Source organism: Podarcis liolepis (assembly GCF_965112155.1).
Source record: "Podarcis liolepis genome assembly, chromosome: 3".
Lineage (NCBI taxonomy): Eukaryota > Metazoa > Chordata > Lepidosauria > Squamata > Lacertidae > Podarcis > Podarcis liolepis.
The window spans coordinates 81,095,174-81,116,458 of NC_139557.1; the positions used below are offsets into that span (position 1 = coordinate 81,095,174).

Consider the following 21,285-nt stretch of genomic DNA (forward strand, 5'->3'; position numbering starts at 1 on the left):
TTTGGCCCTTGTATTTCTGTTTAGCATTGCAAGTGCTCTTTGCAATATTGTGTAGAATTAATCAAAATAAATTTAAGAGCTAGGTGGGCGAGTAGGAATATACTTAAGAGCATTGTGCGATGTTTTTACTGTTAAACATTCTTTGTGCTGTAGAGGTCTACTCTTCGGGGGAGGGGGGTTGTAAAAAGTTGTTTGCCTCTGTTGCTTTTGAGAATCCCTGCAGCAAAATTATTTGTATGGATTGTCATCTAGGCCTAGCTTCCAAAGCCCATTATGCTTTAAGAGTTTGTAAATGTATCTTGTTTTAGCAGTTCAACAAGTGATCTGGGTAATTACTTGTATAGGTTGAGTTTCATATTCATTAAGTGAACTTTTAAAAAAGAATAAAGTTCAGTAGAAATGATTGTAAATAAATCCAAGCGATCATTTTATATCCCTTGCTACTGTAATGGTGATTTAGTAAGATGTTGTGGTACTTTGCTCCTGAATGAAAATGCAGAACTAGAAAGATATTTGTTCTGATGGGCTTTCCTAGCTGGATGAATGAGTATCTAGTGCTAACTTACTGCCTAAAGTCTGGTTTACAGAACCCTGTGCCATTGCTAATAAGGCTTGCACAAAACAGTTATACAGATAACAGCATGCATAACAATTGAAAGTGAACTTGATATGCTTACAAGTCTAACCAGAGGCGCTGCGTAGACCTAATGCAGAAGAGCGATCTCTACATTAACATAGGATGTTTTAATGCAAGCAAAAAGTACACTCTTTTCCATGGCCCATTTTCGTTTTGTATTTTTATGCTGTGAACTGCCCTGTGATTTTTGGGTGAAGGGTGGTATACAAATTTTATTACCCAATACAATATTCCTGCAAGTGGTGAACTACAGTCATACTTTGGTTCTCGAACGTAATCCATTCCAGAAGTCCGTTCGACTTCTGAAACATTTGAAAACCAAGGCGCAGCTTCAGATTGGCTGCAGGAGCCTCCTGTGCTCAAGCGGAAGCCATGTTGGAAGTTTGGCTTCCGAAAAATGTTCGAAAACCGTAACACTAGCAGGCTTTCAGTGTTTCGGAGCCAAAATGTACAAGTACCAACACGTTCAAGAACCAATGTACAACACTATTATTTTTTATTAATCGCTTTTTAAAAAATTTAGTTACTACAGTGACATAATATTGCTGGACTCTTCAGTCATGGCATATTGGCTTAGTGAACCTTGGGGGGAGGGTGGACTTCTAACCGAAGTTACAACTAAGTCATGACTCTAGGAGTGTGGATTTGAAAGCATGGAGGCATTCATTCTGCACATGGTTTGCTTTTACACTATTTTTCCTAGAATTCGACTCATCTGTGCAAGTTACAATCTTTCCATGTTGGTTAACAGTATTATCTGTATAGAGCCGTGCACTAGTTTCTTCTAGCCAGACACTAAAATCTTAGCATCTTAGGAATGGTGAAAGTAAAAATAGTACATGGCAAGAGCCATTTAGACCAGCAGTCCCCAAGTACAGATGCAAGTCATTACACTGGCTTAGCTGTATTTTAATGAGGCAGAGGACATGCAATCCCTTACCTTAGTGACACTTCTACAAAACTAACTTCTGAAACTTTCTGAAAGCCTTAAAGGTTACCACTGCACATTTTATATTCCCTGAAAGCACATTAGTGGCGCACTATATGGATGGAACTAACAAGGGTTCAGAAACATTAGCCTGGCAATAAGCTACCAATTCTATGACTGTTTCAAAATGCATACTCTAGACTGGTGATTTTACTTCCAGATAAATGAGATTCGGATTCCACACTTGCTCCCAAACAGATCTAGCTGAAAACCCCAATAAATCTTCCCACATAAACCCAAACCCTATATGCACTCCTGAAGTGGGGGAAACATAGAAAGACACTCAAGGCACACACTCCCCACCAGTTTACTCATCAAATTCAACTGGGATTCCAACCCCTTTCCTACCCAACATTTCTATTCAAGTAAACTGAAACTAGTCTAGTGAGCAAACACATTTCAAGTCTTGGTCTCTAAATGAAGACCTAATCCATTCCTGTTGTGAATGAGCAAGGACCACCAACTCCACCCCTTAGACCTCCTATCACAACCAGTTTCTATGTCAGGTAGCATGTTCCCAAGAGGGGGGGTGGCAAGCTGCAGCAAAGATGGGAGAAAGCAGGGAGAAACTCAAAAGAAAAAGCTAGAAACGCCAGGCATCACAGCAGCTTGAAGACTATGATCTAGATAATCCTTCCTAGCAAATTACATTTAGCATCTGCTACTGGAAGGATTTTTTTTTCATTTAGCATCAGTTTACTAAACACTTAACATTTTAAACCTGTTCCTTTCATAAGCTTAGTACAAGTACTCTAAAAAGTAGAATCCAGTGATAAACCATGAAAAACAACTACACACTCCTGCAGATGCACCTTTAGCTCACTTGGTGAAGTGGCGTATTCACTAGGAACTCCAAATATAATATATACTAAAAATAATATATACCAAACTAATCCTGCCAAGTGTAGCTGTAAAAGTAGCTATCTAGCCATGACATATATAACCACCTATATTCTCTCTAGAAGACGCCCAAACTAATTTGCCATTTTACATCAAAGTGTCATTAGCTCTGGCTATGAGCGGGTGGCGCGGTCATCTAAACCAGAGAGCCTAGGGCTTGCTGATCAAAAGATTGGTGGTTCAAATCCCCACAACGGGGTGAGCTCCTGTTGCTCGGTCCCTGCTCCTGCCAACCTAGCAGTTTGAAAGCACGTCATCAAAGTGCAAGTAGATAAATAGGTACCACTCCAGTGGGAAGGTAAACGGGGGTTCCGTGCGCTGCTCTGGTTTGCCAGAAGCGGCTTAGTCATGCTGGCCACATGACCTGGAAGCCGTATGCCGGCTCCCTCAACCAGTAAAGTGAGATGAGCGCCACAACCCCGAAGTCGTCCGCGACTGGACCTAGCGGTCAGGGGTCCCTTTACCTTTATGAGCTTCAATTGCCACCACCACTGAGAGTTCTGTTAGCCTAAGCACCAACCCTGCACTATACAAATACTACTGGCTATTCTTTGCAAAACTAAAACATTTGTGTGCTGGTATATTGCCATCCATTTCATGAAAGTCAGAAATTCCTTCCAACAAGGGACTACCGGATTCCTGATTCCAAAAGTCTTGTCAAGTGTTTTAAGTTGCTTAAGCAACTGGTTTTCTTTATTATGTGAAAGCATGCATGTGGTGCATATACATCTCACTATAATTGTGTATCCTGCCCCTCAAAGTCATTAAAGGGATTTTAGACCAATGTGGTGAGAATCCCAGAACAAGAGTAAAATGATTTTATTTTATTGCAAACAAACGGCTAAAGTTAATTTCTCCACCCACTTTCTTTAGATAAGTAAATCAGCAGGCTAAGGAGACACACCCATCTGAGAACTAACATGATTAAAAATTAGATATAAAATGGGTGAATCACAATTTCATTTACAAAATGGTGGAGTTACTACTACAAGCACACTAAATACACAGTATTTGTGGGGAAAAGGTTACAGACACACAGCTAACTTCATATAGATCCCATTAGACAACTGGATTTACAACAAGTTTGTTTAATAAGAAATGGGCAGAGCCAGCTTTTTTCAGAATCAAAATGCATAACAAATGGAAAAAGTTGATGGTGTGTACCTTCACAAGTTGAGCCTCCACAGACAAAAGCAACCAGGTTTTACATGCACTCCACCTTCACTATTTAATCTTTATGTTTTGCTTTGCAACCCCACCCTCAACCCTTTGCCAAATTTAAAAACAAAAATACAACCTAGCTTATTGCCAAAAGACCATTCTTATTTCTCTTCCCCCTCTTCCATACCTAGAAACTGCATAGAGAGGATGGAGTGGAAGATGGAGTGTAATGAGCATTATTTACATAGTATTAGTATTCATGGGGCCACAACAAGCCTGGTTGCTAACTTTTCTGTTTTGATGACTCTCGACTGTTTCTTAGAATTTTTTTTAAGGGGGGGGGAGAAGAGAAAAGAAAATCTTTAATAAGAGGACACCAGATACAAAGCAACATTTTACTTTTGTTGTGGTAAAAAAAAAGTCACATTATACAGATAAAATGCAGAACCCTGAAATACTGACACATTCTCTTATCGTGCACAATGCTGAGGTTCTCTTAAGATTCACTTTAAAACTGCAATTAAAAATGTACAAAAAAAAATCAAACCCACAAAGCTTCTAAAAAAGGAACCTGCAGGCACTTCCTCTTGTGGAATGTTTAAAAAGTTAGCCTACTAAAGAAAACAGTCGACTTCTTGTGAAGGTTTTGAAGAAATATGGATCAGTTCATTTTATTTGGGAATTCAATAGTATCCTTGGTGATAATGCTGACTCCATGGCTTCTGACCCCAGAATTGCTGCAAAAACAAAAGATAAACACAGTTAACCATTGTCAAATATCAGCAAATTTTATTTCTACATTCCGTGGGTGTGTATGAAAAACACCTGAAGCATGCAATTGGGAGTGAAGTGTGGACACTTCCTAATACTTTAATCCCACTCCTATGATTGTTTACACATACAGTGGTACCTCGGGTTACAAACGCTTCGGGTTACGTGTTTTCAGGCTGCGGACCGTGAGAAACCCGGATGTACCGGAAAGGGTTAGACTTCCGGGTTTTGCCACTCACGCATGCACAGAAGCGCCGTATCGCATCACATGTTTGCGCAGATGCTGTGCTGCAGGTTGTGGGCGTGCCTCCGTCACGGATTATGTCTGCAACCCGAGGTTCCGCTGTATGAAGTACAAATTACAAACAAACTACATCTTGTACTAACGTTACTCTTAAGCTATATATATGCTCATAAAGGTTTACTTGTTAAAACATACACTTAACGTTACTTCATATTTTGCTGCAGATTGAGAAAGTTTACTTACACCCTGCTGCCACTGGTTGTAGCCCTGAGATTGATTTTTGTAGCCACGATTGTTTCCCCTTCCTCTGAAGTTCTGTAACAAAAGTCCAATAAATTGATTTGTAGTTACTTATTAAACATTTCACCATTCAATGGCGAAAAACACATCCAGGCGGCTATCTGCAGTAAACTTCAAAAATGTTTCAATTAATAAACTTTCAGATAAAACGACTTCAGTTGCTGTTGATCAAATATTCCTAACTATCAAGGCAACATTCTGACAAGAGACATTCATTCCAAATTCTTCTTACTAGTCAGTATTTACCCATATGCCAGTAAAGTACTGCTCCTGAACACATGCAAGTTGGGGAATCAGGCTAAACCAGCAAATAAATGTGGTGCTGATTTTGCTATACAGTACGTATGAATTACATCGTCAGTGATCTTATGATCATCGTCTGGATGATACGCTACCTAGCAGAGGGGTGGTGCAGAGGCTTGTGAGATTGCTTGTGTGTTTTTTACTAAAATCTTGAGGTTTAGAGTAATTTTAAACCCAGGAATTTCACACAGGTACAGGCTCAATCCTTTCAAACAAACAAATCATGGTAATATTTTTAATATTTTTAATGCTAGTGTTTATGGGGTGGGGTAATTCTGCTTCAACTACTATGAGCCAGAGATTTTTACAGATCAGAGTGGATCAACCAATAGATTCTAATCTACCTTCTGCCCATTCCGTTATCCAATCACACAGAGGAATATGCTTGATAAGAAAACAGGACTTCATACAAAAAGCACAGCGGCACTGTTGCATAAATTATATATGGGATCTCTGCTAAAACCCTATGTTTCCAATACAGTGGTACCTCAAGGTTATGAACAGCCTAGCCAACGAACAGCCTAGTTACGAACACTTCAAAACCGGAAATGAGTGTTTTTGTTTGCGTATTTTTTTTTGGAGTGTGAACGTACTCCATTTGGGGTGCACTTCTGTTTTAAGTGACACACTTCCGTTGTCCGGCAGCAGAGAAGGGGGTCATCACGGCATTTCCCGCAGCCACAAGGGAGGGAAGCTGCGCCCGCTAGCCATATGGTTGGCGGACTCGCAACTCTCCCCCATGACTGTGGAAATGGATAAAAGCCCCACATCCAAACAATGACTATTATCAGTGCACGTAAAATTGTTTTTTTAATTTTAATCATCTACAATACTGTTTTTTTTAATAGTACAGTACATTGATTATTGCTTTCATTTTATGGATCAATGGTCTTGTTAAGATAGTAAAATTCATGTTAAATTGCTGGTTTAGGGATTTGTTTTCAGAAGTCTGGAAGTAAAATTTAAAAAACTTAAGTTTCAGCACTACAGGATTGCACGTGTTATATAACTTTGAAAAAACATTGTACATCATATACTTCAGGAACAGTATCGTTATTTATTAGGATCACACTTTTAAACATGCTTTCTATACTGGTTGCTAAGAGAGCACCAAAAGATTCAGCCAAAAATGCAATCTTCCTGACTACAGCAAATTACCTGGTTATAGTTCCCTCTGTTGGGCATTCCACCTCTGTTATAGTTTCCTCTGTTTGAGTAACCACCTCCTCCGCCACCGCCACCTCTGGTCGGAAAGACAGGACCACGGGGGTATGGGTAGCCTATTGCTCCACCACTGCCACCACCTCCTCCACCTCCACGTTGGGGCATGTTACCACCTCTCCTGTTGTATCCTCCACGATTTCCAGGGACTGTGGAAAATGTTAGAATATTAATATTGACCCAATGACATACTTTAATTTGACCCAGGGGGCTGGTGAAGAGAAGTACGAGACTATTTAGTAATAGACATTAATTTCAGCCTGTGCACAAGTTAGTTTTTTCTAGTAAAGGAGCTTTGAACTTGGAAGACAAAATTCAAATTCCATGGGGCAAGGCATCTGAAAACTGTTATAGAGTCCAAACTGAGGTTGCTTCAAGAAGAGTTATGGGGAAAGATAGTGACAGCCCTCTCACAAACCACCGAAAACTTATTCAGCCCAAGCACTGGTGATTTCATGAGGTTCTGTCCATAAACATACACCTAGCTGCTTCTTTTAAAAAAGTAAGCTTCGGGATGCTTAATTACATTGGTTTTTTCCTGCTAAATCAAAGCCATGCCTGGGCCCCTCCAGCTCTATTTTTTTCATAAATGAAGACATTGTCTCCATCCACATTGATCTATTCTCAAAGCTCTGCTCTTCTTTGGGGCAAGCAACTAAGACCTCGGGTATAAAATTAAAATATTTAAGAGGCAGTTTTAGGAGCACAGGATACCTCCTCCTCTGAAGTTGCCACGCATGTTAAATCCACCACGTCCTCTCTGTCCACCTCTGTTAAACTGGTTTTTACCACTCTTTTTGTTACTTTTCTTTGAACCAGTGTTCTGTTTTTTCTCTGGAGGAAGGGCCTTCTTGCTTTCTTCTTTGTACTGTTCCAGAAGCTTCTGGGCTTCTTCTTTTTGCAACTCTACGTAGATTATTTCATCAAAACATTCTGACACCTCTGGCAGAGTAAAATTTCCTACAAGATAGAGAGTCCTGAATATTCAGTATTTATTTCTGAAGCCATTAGAAAAAGCCAAAGTTCCCCTCCTATATAAAAGGAATACAAGACAAGTAATCATCACTTCAAGCTAGGAGCAGGATTCCTGAAAACTTGACACATTCTCCCTATTAAGTTGAACTGGGAACACACGTCTGCTATAACACGTTTAGCTTTGTTTTCTAGGGCACTTTATGCCAAGACAGCTTTGTGCATCTGCATGAAGCATATCATGACTTAAGTAGTATTAAGGGCTGCAGCAGAGGGAACACAATATAGTGTTGTCTTACAAAGTTACAGAAGTCTTCCAGTTTTTTTTAAAGAGGCATAACTGTTTTAAGGCAAGAAATTTTGAATCTTTAGGTTTTTACATTATTCCTTTAAACAGATACTCAACATCCTAGAACACAGTATAGATTATGTTCCATGCCTTTCATTTTGAGCACTGCATGCTCTGGAAGATCTTTTCCCTCCACCTCTGCCTTCTTTTGTGTTCTTTGCTTGTAGTCTTCATCTTTTGGGCAAACAACAACTGCTTTGCGCTGGAAGCCTGCAAACAGGCACATTTTTCTCCTCTGCGCAGCTGCAGACACATTTGTCTGAAAAAAATGCAGTAACTTACTACACGTAGCTGTCATTGTTAGAGCTAAGTTAAATTAGTGTGCTTAGATTTCACCTCCACATGTATAAATGCAAAGAAGTTTACAAGTAGAAGGAAGTTATGTACATGTTAGGCCGTAGAGGCTAGGATAACCATTCTCCCCCTGATTTCATGTATATTACAAACCTAAGTACAACTGCTAATATTCTAACTTTATTGCCTCAATATATATTTTGTATCTCCCACTAAAGTTTAGAATCTACACCCCCCTTAAACAAATGGCAGCTTAACTGAATTTTGTAAAACAATGAACTTTTGCCCCCATACCTGATCCAGAATAAAGTTCCGTTTCTTACGCGCAGCAATCTCAATAAACTTGCCAAGACACTGTGGTGCTCTCTGCAACAGTGTGTTGAGTTTTCCAGTATCAGCCATTTGCCGCTTAAAACCTGCAACCTATGAAAACAGAAGTTGCCCAGCATTCACTGCCATTAATGTTCTTTTCATTGGGTATTTTTAATAGCAAGAAATTGTCTGTAATTGCTAATACCAGAAACATTTTAGGCAATGGTTTTGCAATACATTGACTTGTTCAAAATGCTCATGAGATCAATCTTAAGAATTAAACAGGCCAACCCAATTTATCCCATCATTCAGTGCCTTGCAATGTTTAATTCAGACACTTTACTATTAATTTACCATTCGAATTTCAAAACAAATGTGTCACGTAACGGCCTACAGCTAAACGAAGTTGGACTTATTTTTATCTGGAGTTCCAATATTTCAAGCAGGATGTGTATACTTTTAGGGGAATAACAGCTTCTTCTAAGTTTCCAAATGAACAATCTAGAAAATACCCGCTCCATAGAAATAAAGCTTTTCAGTGGGCCATCAACTGCTAAAGCAGTACCCTTAAATGAGTTAAAGACATCTAAGCTTTATTACAATAGATGCATGATGGCTACAAGTTTCCAAATGAGATACCTTAAACTTGCAATCCTAAAAATTAAGGTAGGGAGTAAGTCCCACTGAACATAGTGGGATGAACTACCCATAGAATTATGCTAAATTTGTGCAGGAGTTGGAACTTACCATCATTTTGTCCATAATAGTATTTGTTCCAAGGATATTGTACTTCCCAGGGTTCTCTGCTGCATGTTTGGTAACCCATGTAGTCTTCCCAGCACCAGGCAAGCCAATCATCATTACCACCTAATGAGTTTAGGCATAAAAAAATGAAAGCTCTTATTTTATACCCCAATTGCCCTACAGACAAGGCTTGTCATTTGTGGTACCCACATCAACTGCCTCAAGACAAATACTCAAGCTGGCATGCTTCAATGATTTCAAAATGGACCGTTACTTACTTCACATTCTTTCTTGTGCTCTGGTCCCTTGGGTCCTCTAACTCTATCTTCCAAGGGAACATTCTGGATAAAGGTGTACCCCTCTGGTATGGGGAAGTACGGCTCATCCTTCTGGCCAAAGTTAAATTCAACAGCACAGTTATGGCAGAGAACATGGGGGAAAATGGGCTTTTCAGAAAGAACTTCCTTGCTGATTTTGAAAGCAACGCCAAGTTCCTGTCCATTCTTTGAGTAAGAAAGTTCCACTTCATCACCATCAAAATTCTGTTGTACAAAAAAAAGTGTTAGCATAAATGAACTTAGGCAGGTTCATTAATTAGAAATAAATCTAGTAAGGCTTGAGTGGATATTCAAAAGAAAATCTAAACACTTGAAAATTAAGCAAAGGTGCAATACCTAATTAAGGAAATGAAGTTGTGCATTTTGTTATAAAGCAGGTAAACTGCACAGCAGCAAATAGAAACTGATGTTCCAAGTAAGGAAATACTTACAGCAAAACATCCGATCACATCATTTTCATCAAATTTCTCACCAAAGTCTTCAATCTCACAATTACATGTCTTTATTCCTTTCAAGGAGTATCCATAAGAAAACTCTTCCTCGCCTGATAAATTTGAACAGTTGCAATTGAGGCTTTCAAGTTCTGAATTACTGTATTTGTAACCCAACATTCAACCTCAAGATTTTCTACAAATGCTGTACCATACAGATAACCCCCACCCACTGCAGAATCCTAGCACTGTGGTACACTGCAAAGTGAGAATGGCTCATGTGAGAGCTCAGAAAGTAACTTTAGTTTAGAGCACAGGTCTGGTGGGAAAGTCCCATTATTTTCTTTCCAATCCAAGGAAATTAGCTGCGTAGGAGTTCAGCTTCGCACCCAACTACTCACTTCTGGCAAGCACACAATGAATTAGCCCAGATTCCTACATGTGCTGGAGCCATTTCCTTCTCTACCAGGCTCCGCAGGCGGACAGAGACATGAAATAGGTACAAAGGTGAAGAGTGCTGTTGCTAAAGGGATTTGATTCAAAGCACTATTATTTACCCAAATATAGAGGATGTCAGGTATGCTGACACTTCCCTATATTCCTTTTGACGAAGTACTGAGCAGGAGCTTTCTGGAACAGATTCCATAGATCACAAGTACAAGTTACTAGCATTACTAACAAAAATCGTGGTTGTAGTTACTCTGTTTTCAAAATTAAGTTTTACCACGCATTTTCTGTCTACAGTGATTCATCATCTCCCTCTTTTAAGCACCCAGAAAAGTACTACACTCGTTCCTACAAAAAAGACGAATCACCATGACAATCTACATTTTAAGGGAAAAGCTTACCAAGCAGCATCCCACTTGTGTTCAGTGACCAGCCAACTCTCACTTCATGTATGTCAATGTCTTTTGTATACAGGTGCTTGACAGGGATCTTTTCAGTTACCTATTTTTGTAATAAAAAAACTGCTATTAATTACAGTTATAATAAAAGCATAGCTTAGCTAGCCTTGTCAATCAGGCTCCAAAATTACCAGTCTTTCATACACTTTTTTTAAAAAAAAGTTTTCAGCTCCTCTTATGAGCAAATTGCAGGCTAGTAAAATACAGTGGTACCTCAGGTTAAGTACTTAATTTGTTCCGGAGGTCCATTCTTAACCTGAAACTGTTCTTAACATGAAGCACTTTAGCTAATGGGCCTCCCGCTGCCACCATGCCGCCGGAGCAAGATTTCTGTTCTCATCCTGAAGCAAAGTTCTTAACCCGAGGTAATATTTCTGGGTTAGTAGAGTATGTAACCTGAAGCGTATGTAACCCGAGGTACCACTGTATATTGCAAGCCAGTAACAAGTGCTCTTTGCCTCCTCAACCAACTTGCTTCACCTTGTGCACAGAGCATAAAAGTGCAGCTTGCCATGTTTCTATGCTAAACACTATGTAGTCTACCAGCTGGGAATCTAGAATTGCAACAGCAGGCTAATAATCAAGGAACAGCGTGGTCCTTTCCCATGTGACCATGTTGGACAAAAAGGAAACACATACCCAGCACAGACTGTTTCAAGAGGGATCAATCATTCCATCCCTCTAGTGGCGATTCACTCCCTTACTTTGGTGAACTCCCTAGATGCCGGTGGTGACCAGGTAAGCACATTATGTTGAATGATGGTAATAAGCATACTACGTGTAGGATCTGCTGCAAAATGCTATTATTATTGAAGAAACCATTCTGGTTTTTGTATGTAGGTTAATTGGATAATTGCTTGAGTGTGTTAAATAGCACTTTACTGCTAAATTTTCCAGGTATTCATAAAATACCTGTTATGGTCTTAGCTATTTTTATTCTGAGTTGCGTAATACTCATACTTAAATGATTCTGAGTGTGCATGCCTGTGCAGCGAAGAAAACACCTTTCATGCTAATGAGGGGCAGTATTGACGGGTGGGGAATTGGCACACACCCCAGAAAAATACCCCCAGCTCTTTTAAAGGCTGAACTTGCCCACAAAATGCTGACTCTGTTAGGAAGCATATAGGTGGGAATAGGCTGGGAGTATCTTGGAAATGGGCATGACTGCCCAGTTGAAATCAAGAATACGTATTTTCCATAATAAAATGTAGTTTCTCCGCTCCTCATTTAGCTTGACTTCAGCTGAAACTATAAGCATTCAGAAGCAATGTTGAACTGTCTTCAATACTGATCTGGCTTACCTTCATCTCAAAACAGACTTTTCCTTTAGAAACTCCATAGGATGCTCTCCCTCCAGCCCAAAGAAAGGCAAAACTTTCCATTGTCAATGAGGAAGCACTAAAACGATCTCTTGAAATTTTGAAGTGTAGATCACAGTTATCTGTCAATAAAAGAAAATCAAACGGTTGAAATCTGTTCAACTACAGTCAAACAAAAAAGTGAACACTTGTAAGAATCAAGTTACATCAGTTTAGTTTAGTGCTATTCTTTGTCACAACAGGTAACTCTTGAATTAGTCAAAATTTAACTCAGTCCCCCCTTTTACTTGAGGGTACTTAAGGGTTCTCAAGCAAAGTGATGAAGTTTGCTCAAGACCTAAGCTTATCGTCTTATTTCACTCTGGAATCAGGATTATCTGTTTAACTTAGCTATGATGTGTTTTCACACATACGCTATGAAGTAATCATCATTTGTCTTGGGCTACTTTTGTGTGCAGACGCTTAAAATGTGCTCTTATCTGGTGCTCTGCCAAATTTAATTATGTTTTCTAGTATATAAAACCTAAGAACCATGGGATGGTATGCAACTAAGTTTTACCCAAAGTAAACCCACTGAAATTAATTGACCTGACTTCGTAATGTTCATTAATTTCAATGGGTCTAATCAGAGTAAAACTTATTTTGATACCACTTTCCATGAATAAGCTGTAGACTGGGAAAGGATTTCAAGATGACAATGTTCAGCAAAACACAAGTTGTCTTATAATACAAATGTCTCAACACCTCAAGAGATTATTGCTTTTTATAGAGCCATTGAGTCAGACACTATTCAAACAGAGATAAAAACATTGCTATAAATACTCTCAAGTGTTCTATCAAACAATACTTTCATATTATGTAAGTGAAATAGAAAGTGTAAGCCTCACTTCCAAGGGTGCAGAGGACTGCAGTTTAAGATGCAATTCTGGACATATCCAATACAGTACTAAGCTTGAACTGGACTCTGTAGAATTTACTTAAGTAAACATGCACATGATAAAGTTGTTTACTCTTACTATTCTTTATCTTATGCTGCAGCATATGAAAATTTGAAATTTTCTAAAACATCAACAATCAGCAGCTATCACTTTTCAAACAGAGGATTAGTATCGCATAGCCACTTTGTCTTCTGGAAATACCTCCATAATCCCTCTATAAACCTGTCTGTGCAACAGTTCACTACTTTTCCATGAGCAATGCAAATGTGCCAAAATAACTGTAGATTATTCCAGAATAACTTCTCAGAACTTTTTAAAGTTTCATTGTTCTCAATAAAGTCACTTTGAATATGCATGAAGCTCTAAAGTGAAAGCTTACAAAAGTACCTACAACCTCAAACAATGGCTTATCATCTTGTTAGAATACACATGCCCTTAAATTATCATTTGGTAACAATTTTCAAACATATTCCTTATCAGTTTCCATTATTTTACCAATAAAACTCAAGATTGACTTGGCACTCCAAATATACCCTGCCCCCAGTCCAGACGGGAGGCAGCAAGATTGCAGCTGCCAAGCAACATCTGCAGACATACTAAGCAATACAAGGTGGAAAATTCCACCACTTTCCAAAAGTAGTGTTACACAATTAGCATATCTCATATCTCCCTGTTTTTCAAATAATGGTTCCCCTTTGAAAGCATCAGTTTCTCCCTTTGTGCCTCACTTTTTGCACAGAACAACACTTTACACTTTTGTGTTCTCCTGATTAAATTCAAAGCTAATGCATTGAAAACTAAAATTTCAGAGAAGAGCACGAATTGTACCTCAGGAACACAAATGGCTCCCCAAAAAAGTTTTTTTTTAAGAATCAACAGACTGTCTTAGAAGTTTGTTTTAAACGACAAGCGTGTTTTTATACTTACAAGTATCAAGACAAACCATTGTGTCATCAAAGTGTTCATCCTCCTCTTCAACAGGTGGCTGAGGAGACTTTGCCCTGGCCAACAAAAAAAGGTCAGTCACTTGAGTTCAACAAATCGAAATTATTAAAATCTTTCATGAAAAACTTTAACACGCCAAAGTGATTTACCTGCTGTATTTGTTTTCTTCAATATACTCAAAATACCCTCGCCCATGGTCTTCACGTGGCCGCTTAACTCCCCTTTTTTTCTCCCCAGGTTTTTGCTCAGTTTTAGCTTCTCCTTCGTTTTTTTGAAGAGGGAAATAAGATACGTTAGTAACGATAAAATCCAGCAGACTTTTTTACTCTTATTAGGAAAACATCTACTCTCTCGGCGCATTTGTAACAACGCTTCCCGTAAATCTTGGAACTTCAAGTGCGCAGAAAACTAAAGGTCTGCCCCCCGCCTAACGTTTGCCGCTATCGATTTGACCTTCCAGTTAGCAGGGAAAGTCTTCGCTCGGATCTACGATCGCGCCTAAGCGGCGGCTCTCAAAAGGCCCACCTCTTCCTCATCCTTCCCCTCCCCCCGCCACGGCCTGATTTTGGCAGGCGCGCGCGGCCTAGGCTTTGCGAAAGGGATTCCTCCGCCTCCATTGTACTCAGCGTTTGAACTCGAGCCCACAGCGCCCCACGGACGGATGTGACGCAGAACAGCACAAAACGTTCCCTCGCACGTTCCACAGCGCGCCCCAGCGGCTCCTGCGAGTCGCCCCTCCCCCCGCCTCGCGCGCCCCTTCCTCACCACGCTCGCGAAATGGCGCAAAGCTCTCCCCCCCCCCCCCCGCAGAGACACGCGGCGGGCCTGGCCTGGAAATCCCCAAAGGCAGGCGCGCGGGGAGGGCCTTCCCCACTTCCACCGACAGCGGTGGGGGGAAAGGCGCGGTGGCCGTGGAGATGGGGGGGGGAGAGGGAAAGAGAAAGATGGCGGCGGACCCTGACCTCGCTGCTGAGCTCCCAACCGCCGCCCATCCGGGTCCCACGCACTACTCACCCCCAGGACGAGCAGGCCCGCCGGGCTTCTGCTGCTGGGCGGGTGACAGCTGCTTCGCGCCGGGCTGGGCCGAGGAGGCCGGAGTCGAGGCCGAGGCCTCCGAGGCAGCAGCGCCTTTCCCGGCAGCCTCCTTGGCCGCGGCGCCGTGCTGCTGCTGCTGCTGCTGGGCGCCGTGGCCGTTGGCGTTGCCGCCGCCGCCGCTGCTGCTAGTGGTGGCTGCGGTGGCGGCGCCGGCCTCTTCCTCCTCGTCCTCCCCTTCCTGGAAGCCCTGGTCGTCGCCGTTCTCGTCGTCCTCCAGGTCTTCGGCCGCCTCCTCGTCTCCGGCCGTCACCCCTTCGCCGTTCTCCTCGCCCAGCTCCATGCTCTCCTCCTCCTCCTCTTCCCCGGGGCAGACGCCGAACTCGGCTTCCTCATCGTCGTCGCAGGCCGCGGCCTGGTCGGGGCCTCCTCCTCCTCCTCCCCGGGCCAGGTCCTCCTCCTGGGCTCCGCCGCTGCCCGGAGCGGCCTCGCCCATCTCCTCCGCGTTGCCGTTGCCGGGTTCTCCGCCGGCCAGGCCTCCCCCGCCGGCCTCCTCCTGGTCGAGCGCGGTCTGGAGCCGCTCCATGAGCTCGGCCTTGAGGCCCTTGTCGGAGAGGCGCCGCTTCTTCAGCTCCTCCTTCAGCTCCGACACCTTCAGCTTCTTCACGTTCACCGGGGAGCAGCTCATGGCGGCGGCTGCAAGGACTCGATGCGGTCTGGGCGGAGGTGGCTGGCTCGGGTGGCTGCGGCAGCTGCAGAAGAGAGGAGACCCGCCTGGCGCCAAATCCTTTCACCGAGGCTCGCGAGGCAGGGACGGTGAGCGCGCCTCGCGGGCTCGAGCACGCAGGCGCTGTCCTCACCCCGCCCCCGCCGCGCGCCCAATATATCCTCGCCCCTCCCTCGCTACCGTAACTATCAAATTTCGCGCAGCTCTTACCGTGAGCGACCACGGCGCAAGTAGCCCGAGGACAAAGTGGTAATATAGTTCAGTAATATTCGCGCGGCAGAACCAGTGGCGCCCCAAAGGCTGCGAAACTGCACACTTAAACATTCAAATGCAGTGCTAGATTCTATTTATATTCAAGAATGCAGTTTTAGTATTGGGCTGCAGGTTGGATATCAAAATGTTAACGTTCTGTGCTCTGCTCCAGGCGCATTTAAAAGTATTTTGTATTGGGCAATAGCCTCCTCTGCCCTCTGCAGAGCTAAGCCCAAGGCGGCTTCCTCCCAGGTAAGTTTCCACAGGCATACAGCTCTGAATATGCTTTTAACTGAAATTGGAAATAAAAATCATCATCATAAACTTTCTTGCACTAGCCAAAGGCCATTGAATCATCCGAAAACATGAACAATCGCTACATATACAATAAAGCCTCTGTTAAATCTGCTTAAATTCTTTGTTACATAGGATAAGAGGTAATTCTCATACAAAATACAGTGGTACCTCGGGTTAATAACTTAATTCGTTCTGGAGGTCTTTTCTTAACCTGAAACTGTTCTTAACCTGAAGCACCACTTTATCTAATGGGGCCTTCTGCTGCTGCACCGCTGCTGCACAATTTCTGTTTTCACCCTGAAGCAAAGTTCTTAACCCGAGGTACTATTTCTGGGTTAGTGAAGTCTGTAACCTGAAGCGTATGTAACCCGAGGTACCACTGTAAACAAATCTCCAGATCCCCTTTGCTAGTTTATCAAATTATTTTGCCATAATCTTCCTAGCTGCCAAGTTCCATGGCATAGGGAGCTACTTTCTAAATTAGGGAGTTATCAGCGTCACTCAGCAGCCATTTCACCCTCTCTGCCCTGGTTAAATTAATGTCCTTCGCAAACACAGGTTTTATAAATCAGTCCCTTGGGTCCATGGGCATAACCAAGGGGGGGGCAGCTGCCACCCCCAAGCAAGTAAGTCAATAAAAATACTTAACTAACTGAGGTTCTGCACACACCCATAAATCCTGGCTATGCCCATGCTTGGGTTTGTGTGGGCATCGCAATAAGTAATGGCATAATTATATGTCCTCCATGTGTGGTTGCCCCCAAGGAGTCTTTCCTCACAGCATATTTTACTGTACTGTCCGTCCAGAAGCACTGAAGGCATTGACTGGAAGCACAGCTCTGTAAGGGTGATTCTTTACGGGGCAGACAAAAGATTTTTCAAATAACTAGCTCGAAAGTTCACAGATTTAATAAGTGGAAACCATGGTGAGCACCTAGAGAAAGTAATAAAAGTCAGGCCTCTTTCTGCCTCAGACCCAAAGAGCCAATCCCTCAAATGTCTCCCATCCATGTTCTCCTGTATATGGTATTGGGTCAGGCAGTGTTGGAGACCCATTTGGGAATAAAAATAGGCCCCTGAAAATTAGAAATCCATGGGAAGTTTATCAACATCAAAATAGATAGGCTTAAGTATCATTTAAGTGCAAAGAGTTATGTGCATAACAGCATAATACGTAAACCGTGAGAACCTTTCATTACTTAATCTAAACTTGATATGCCCACATTATGCAGATCAGTGGCAGTTTACCTGGTGCCCTCTAGAAGTTGCTGGCCTACAACTCCCATGATCTCTGATCATTGAGTATGCTGTCTGGGGCTGATGGGAATTGTAATCCTACAACATCTGGAGGCAGTCACTCCACCTACTAGCCCCATGTGACAGCTTGACCAATAGCAGCACATATTTTAATTTAGTTTGTAGAAGTACACTTATGGGACAACGCTATACATGTCATGGATAAGAACCCAAATAATAAGAAGTGCATGCTTCCACTTTAAACTGCCATGTGTACACAGCCCGATTTAGGAATGTGGCTTGCCTGGGTTTTTCAGATACGTAGATGGAAACTCTCCACAGCAGTATGAAAACAGTATGCTGTGAAGACTATAGTTATGTCCAATATTATGCAGGAGTGGCAGGTGATGAAAACAGAGGAAAAGCAAGTTATTTTCTTTCTAGTTTCCAATCCTTACTTAACAGTAAGCCATCACCATGACTACCACAGAGACCCTGGGGTCACAGTAAAAACACTGCATGCCACTCAATTCTATCCATACTTACTCAAATCTCATTGATCTCAACAGGGCCTAAAGGTAAAGGGACCCCTGACCGTTAGGTCCAGTTGCGAACGACTCTGGGGTTGCGGCACTCATCTCGCTTTATTGGCCGAGGGAGCCAGCATACAGCTTCTGGGTCATGTGGCCAGCATGACTAAGCTGCTTCTGGCTAACCAGAACAGCGCACGGAAATGCCATTTCCCGCCGGAGTGGTACCTATTTATCTATTTGCACTTTGACGTGCATTCAAACTGCTAGGTAGTAAGGAGCAGGGACCAAGCAATGGGAGCTCACCCCATTGCGGGGATTCAAACCACTGACCTGCTGATCAGCAAGCCCTAGGCTCTGTGGTTTAGACCACAGCACCACCAGCTCCCTAGTAAATCTGCATAGGACCGCGGTGCTGGGTAGTAAATTATGGGAAGGATTGAAAGTTTAAAAGCTACTAGAATTCAGGGATGTCCACTTGAATAGTGATAGGTCGATGTGAACCAAAATAAGTTTTTATCTTCAAACAATGCATGATTATTAAAAAAAATAACATTGACTTTTGAGTAAACATGCATGGGAATGGAGTGCACATCAAAACCATTAGCCATGATGCCTAAATGGAATTTCCATCTTTATAGGAATATGTGTCTAAAAATTGATTGAGATCAACAATTGATTTTCAGCATCAACCAATCATATGTCTCTGTAGTTTGCATGCAGAACATGAAGAGGATGCCATTCCCAGTTACTTATTCCTAGCATTTGGTAAATAAATTGCATTCTGTTAAATTCTGGTGTTCCTTGAAAACTGATCAAGTGTTCCTTTATTCCTGCATTCCAGGGGGTTGGACTAGATGACCCTCAGGATTCCTCTCAACTCTGCAGTTCTATGCTTCTATGAGAAGATCTGTAGTGGACAGTTTGTTTACACATCACTGCTGATCTAAAATCTGGATTTGTAGGGAGTGTTGAGTGTGTTTTAGGGTAAGATTACCAGATTTTTTTTCAATGAATCCGGGGACACTTTTCAACTTCAATGGATTTTGTATGGGGACTGATTTGTAAATCCGGGGACTGTCCCCGGGAAACGGGGACATCTGGTAACCTTATTTTAGGGTGCACTTTCAATGAAAAATTGGGAGATTTTGTAAGGCACATGATTCATTGGTAGACAAGAAAATCAGTCAAAGTCTGCTGTGTTTAGATCATAAAGTATTGTAGTTAGTTGCCAACTTGTTTTGCATATCCAGGAGTCCATCAGCTGGAGGAAAAAAGAGCCAGGCATGGGAAAGATGCTGGAAAAAGACTGCAACAGTTGAAGGCTGCAGCCATAGATGAAGAAGCACTCCTTTTAGCAGAAATACAGAAACAGTAGCCCTCCAGAGGTTGGAGTCAGCATAGCAAACAGACAAGGATGATGCATGTTATATATTGAAGTTCTCACCCTGGCCACCAGGGGTATTGTGTATATAGTTTTCACTCAGGTCCACGTCAGTTACTTTAGGCGGGGAAACCCTGGGTTGTTGTTGCTACAATGTTGACAGCCGGCTGCCTGTAAAAGCAGGCCGGCTGAGCTGTTTGCTGTTCAGTTCTGTTCTGGCCTGTGAATAAACAAGAGCTGTTTGAAGAATCGCTGTGTCGTCTGATATGTTCATCCACAACTTAACACCCACAACTTAACAATGCAGTAAAGTGATATGTAGAGGGGTCACAGGTTCCCAAATCACATTTTATATACTAGCCTGTGTGTACCCACGAAAGATAAAGTACAGGTGAAATACAAATGTGGAAGCCCATGCTGGAAGGAAATGATTTGAAAGGGAACCATCCACAAGCAGGAGCAATGTTTGCAGAGAAATCCTTCGTAGGCTTCTTGGTCTCATTTGAACCAACACAGCCCAATGTTAGAATGTTGGACCACACATTCCTCCTCACCACTATGAGCTGAATAAAGACCATGAAATTAAAAAAAAAAAAAATGAAGAAGAAGAAGATTGGACCACGACAAAGGGGACTAAAAGTTCAAATCCTAACTCAGCCATGAAACTTAGTGAGTTGTCCTGGGCCATTTACATAAAATGGGGGAGGGGGGCATGTGCATCACCTTGAAGAAAAAGCAGGATGTGAATGTAATTAGAGCAACAGAGAGGGAGAGGTCTTCCAGTGGCAACAAACAGGAAGCCCACAGCTTACAGGAGAAAAATAGACAGAGGAATCCAACTCTTAGTATTTGAAGTCTTTACCAGTATAAGTACCTAGGATGATGGACAGAAATGAGGGTTATACGGAAAAGCTTTGCTAATCTAATAGGATATAGCCTCAGATGTGACCAGCCTTACAACCACAGTTTGGACCATAGTGCTAAGCAGATACTGTTCCAATAAGTGAGCAGCAAAAGAAATAAAAAGAAAGAAAGAATAAGAATTTGATCAGAATGTCCATTTAATATTCATGGGAAATGTTTATCCAGACCCTTTGCTAAGCAGCAGGAATCTCTACAGACCTGGGATTTTACTCAGCTTTAGGACAAAGAGAAGCACAGCTCAAGAGGGATTAAATTTTATGATTATTTAGGAAAGATAATATCTTCTAAAAGGTTCTGTCTGCTATAGTCTTCTATTTATTTAGGTGTGCTACTGGAAGAGATGAATGGTACAAAGCAGAATTGTCTCAAGCATGCCAAATCATCTAAAATGTGGAAGAGGGAGCTGGATGGGAGCGGTGGCAGCTTGGTGAAGAAAAACTTTATAACTTGTTTGTGAGGACTATGAAGCTGCAAGCCTGAAAGGAATGTTATCTTCATGAAAAACAGCATGTACCTGGAAGGGGGACAATGCCTCTGGATAAAGAGGCAAGCATCACCTTTTGTCCTGCTAATATAGAAAGTCTGACTGAAGGGAAACCATTTATTGGTGATGGGGAAATACCTTTGTAATACGTGGATTACTTACCCAGTGAATGCTCTTGTGTGCTTCATTCTTAAATCTTTAAATTTAATTGTAAATCTTTTTAGGAGTCTTTTCCTTAGGAAAATTGGAGCCAGTCATTTTGGCTATCATAGCAACTTATTTCAGCATAATTGCAAATGTTTTCTGTGAGGGCAAACTGCTGTGAATTTGACTGGCCTGATTAC

At 42.0% G+C, this 21,285-nt stretch overlaps 1 protein-coding gene and 1 long non-coding RNA gene across 2 annotated transcripts; one reads left to right on the top strand and one right to left on the bottom strand.

The window, feature by feature from the left end:
• Nucleotides 1-3,597: 3,597 nt before the first annotated feature.
• HNRNPU (heterogeneous nuclear ribonucleoprotein U) lies at nucleotides 3,598-16,007 on the bottom strand. Its single transcript, XM_083496836.1, has 14 exons — nucleotides 15,090-16,007; nucleotides 14,225-14,336; nucleotides 14,058-14,131; nucleotides 12,175-12,314; nucleotides 10,814-10,913; nucleotides 9,966-10,078; nucleotides 9,475-9,738; nucleotides 9,200-9,319; nucleotides 8,435-8,563; nucleotides 7,937-8,105; nucleotides 7,240-7,485; nucleotides 6,463-6,674; nucleotides 4,945-5,016; nucleotides 3,598-4,423 (listed from the first exon to the last, which is right to left on the bottom strand). The coding sequence occupies exons 1-14, from the start codon at nucleotides 15,793-15,795 to the stop codon at nucleotides 4,370-4,372; spliced, it is 2,511 nt and encodes an 836-aa protein (XP_083352962.1). The 5' UTR covers nucleotides 15,796-16,007; the 3' UTR covers nucleotides 3,598-4,369.
• Nucleotides 16,008-16,141: 134 nt separating this feature from the next.
• Nucleotides 16,142-20,774, top strand: LOC310704039. Its single transcript, XR_014524508.1, has 4 exons — nucleotides 16,142-16,338; nucleotides 18,994-19,575; nucleotides 19,841-20,063; nucleotides 20,146-20,774. It is a non-coding gene; the product is annotated as an uncharacterized lncRNA (long non-coding RNA).
• The last annotated feature ends 511 nt before the right edge of the window (nucleotides 20,775-21,285 follow it).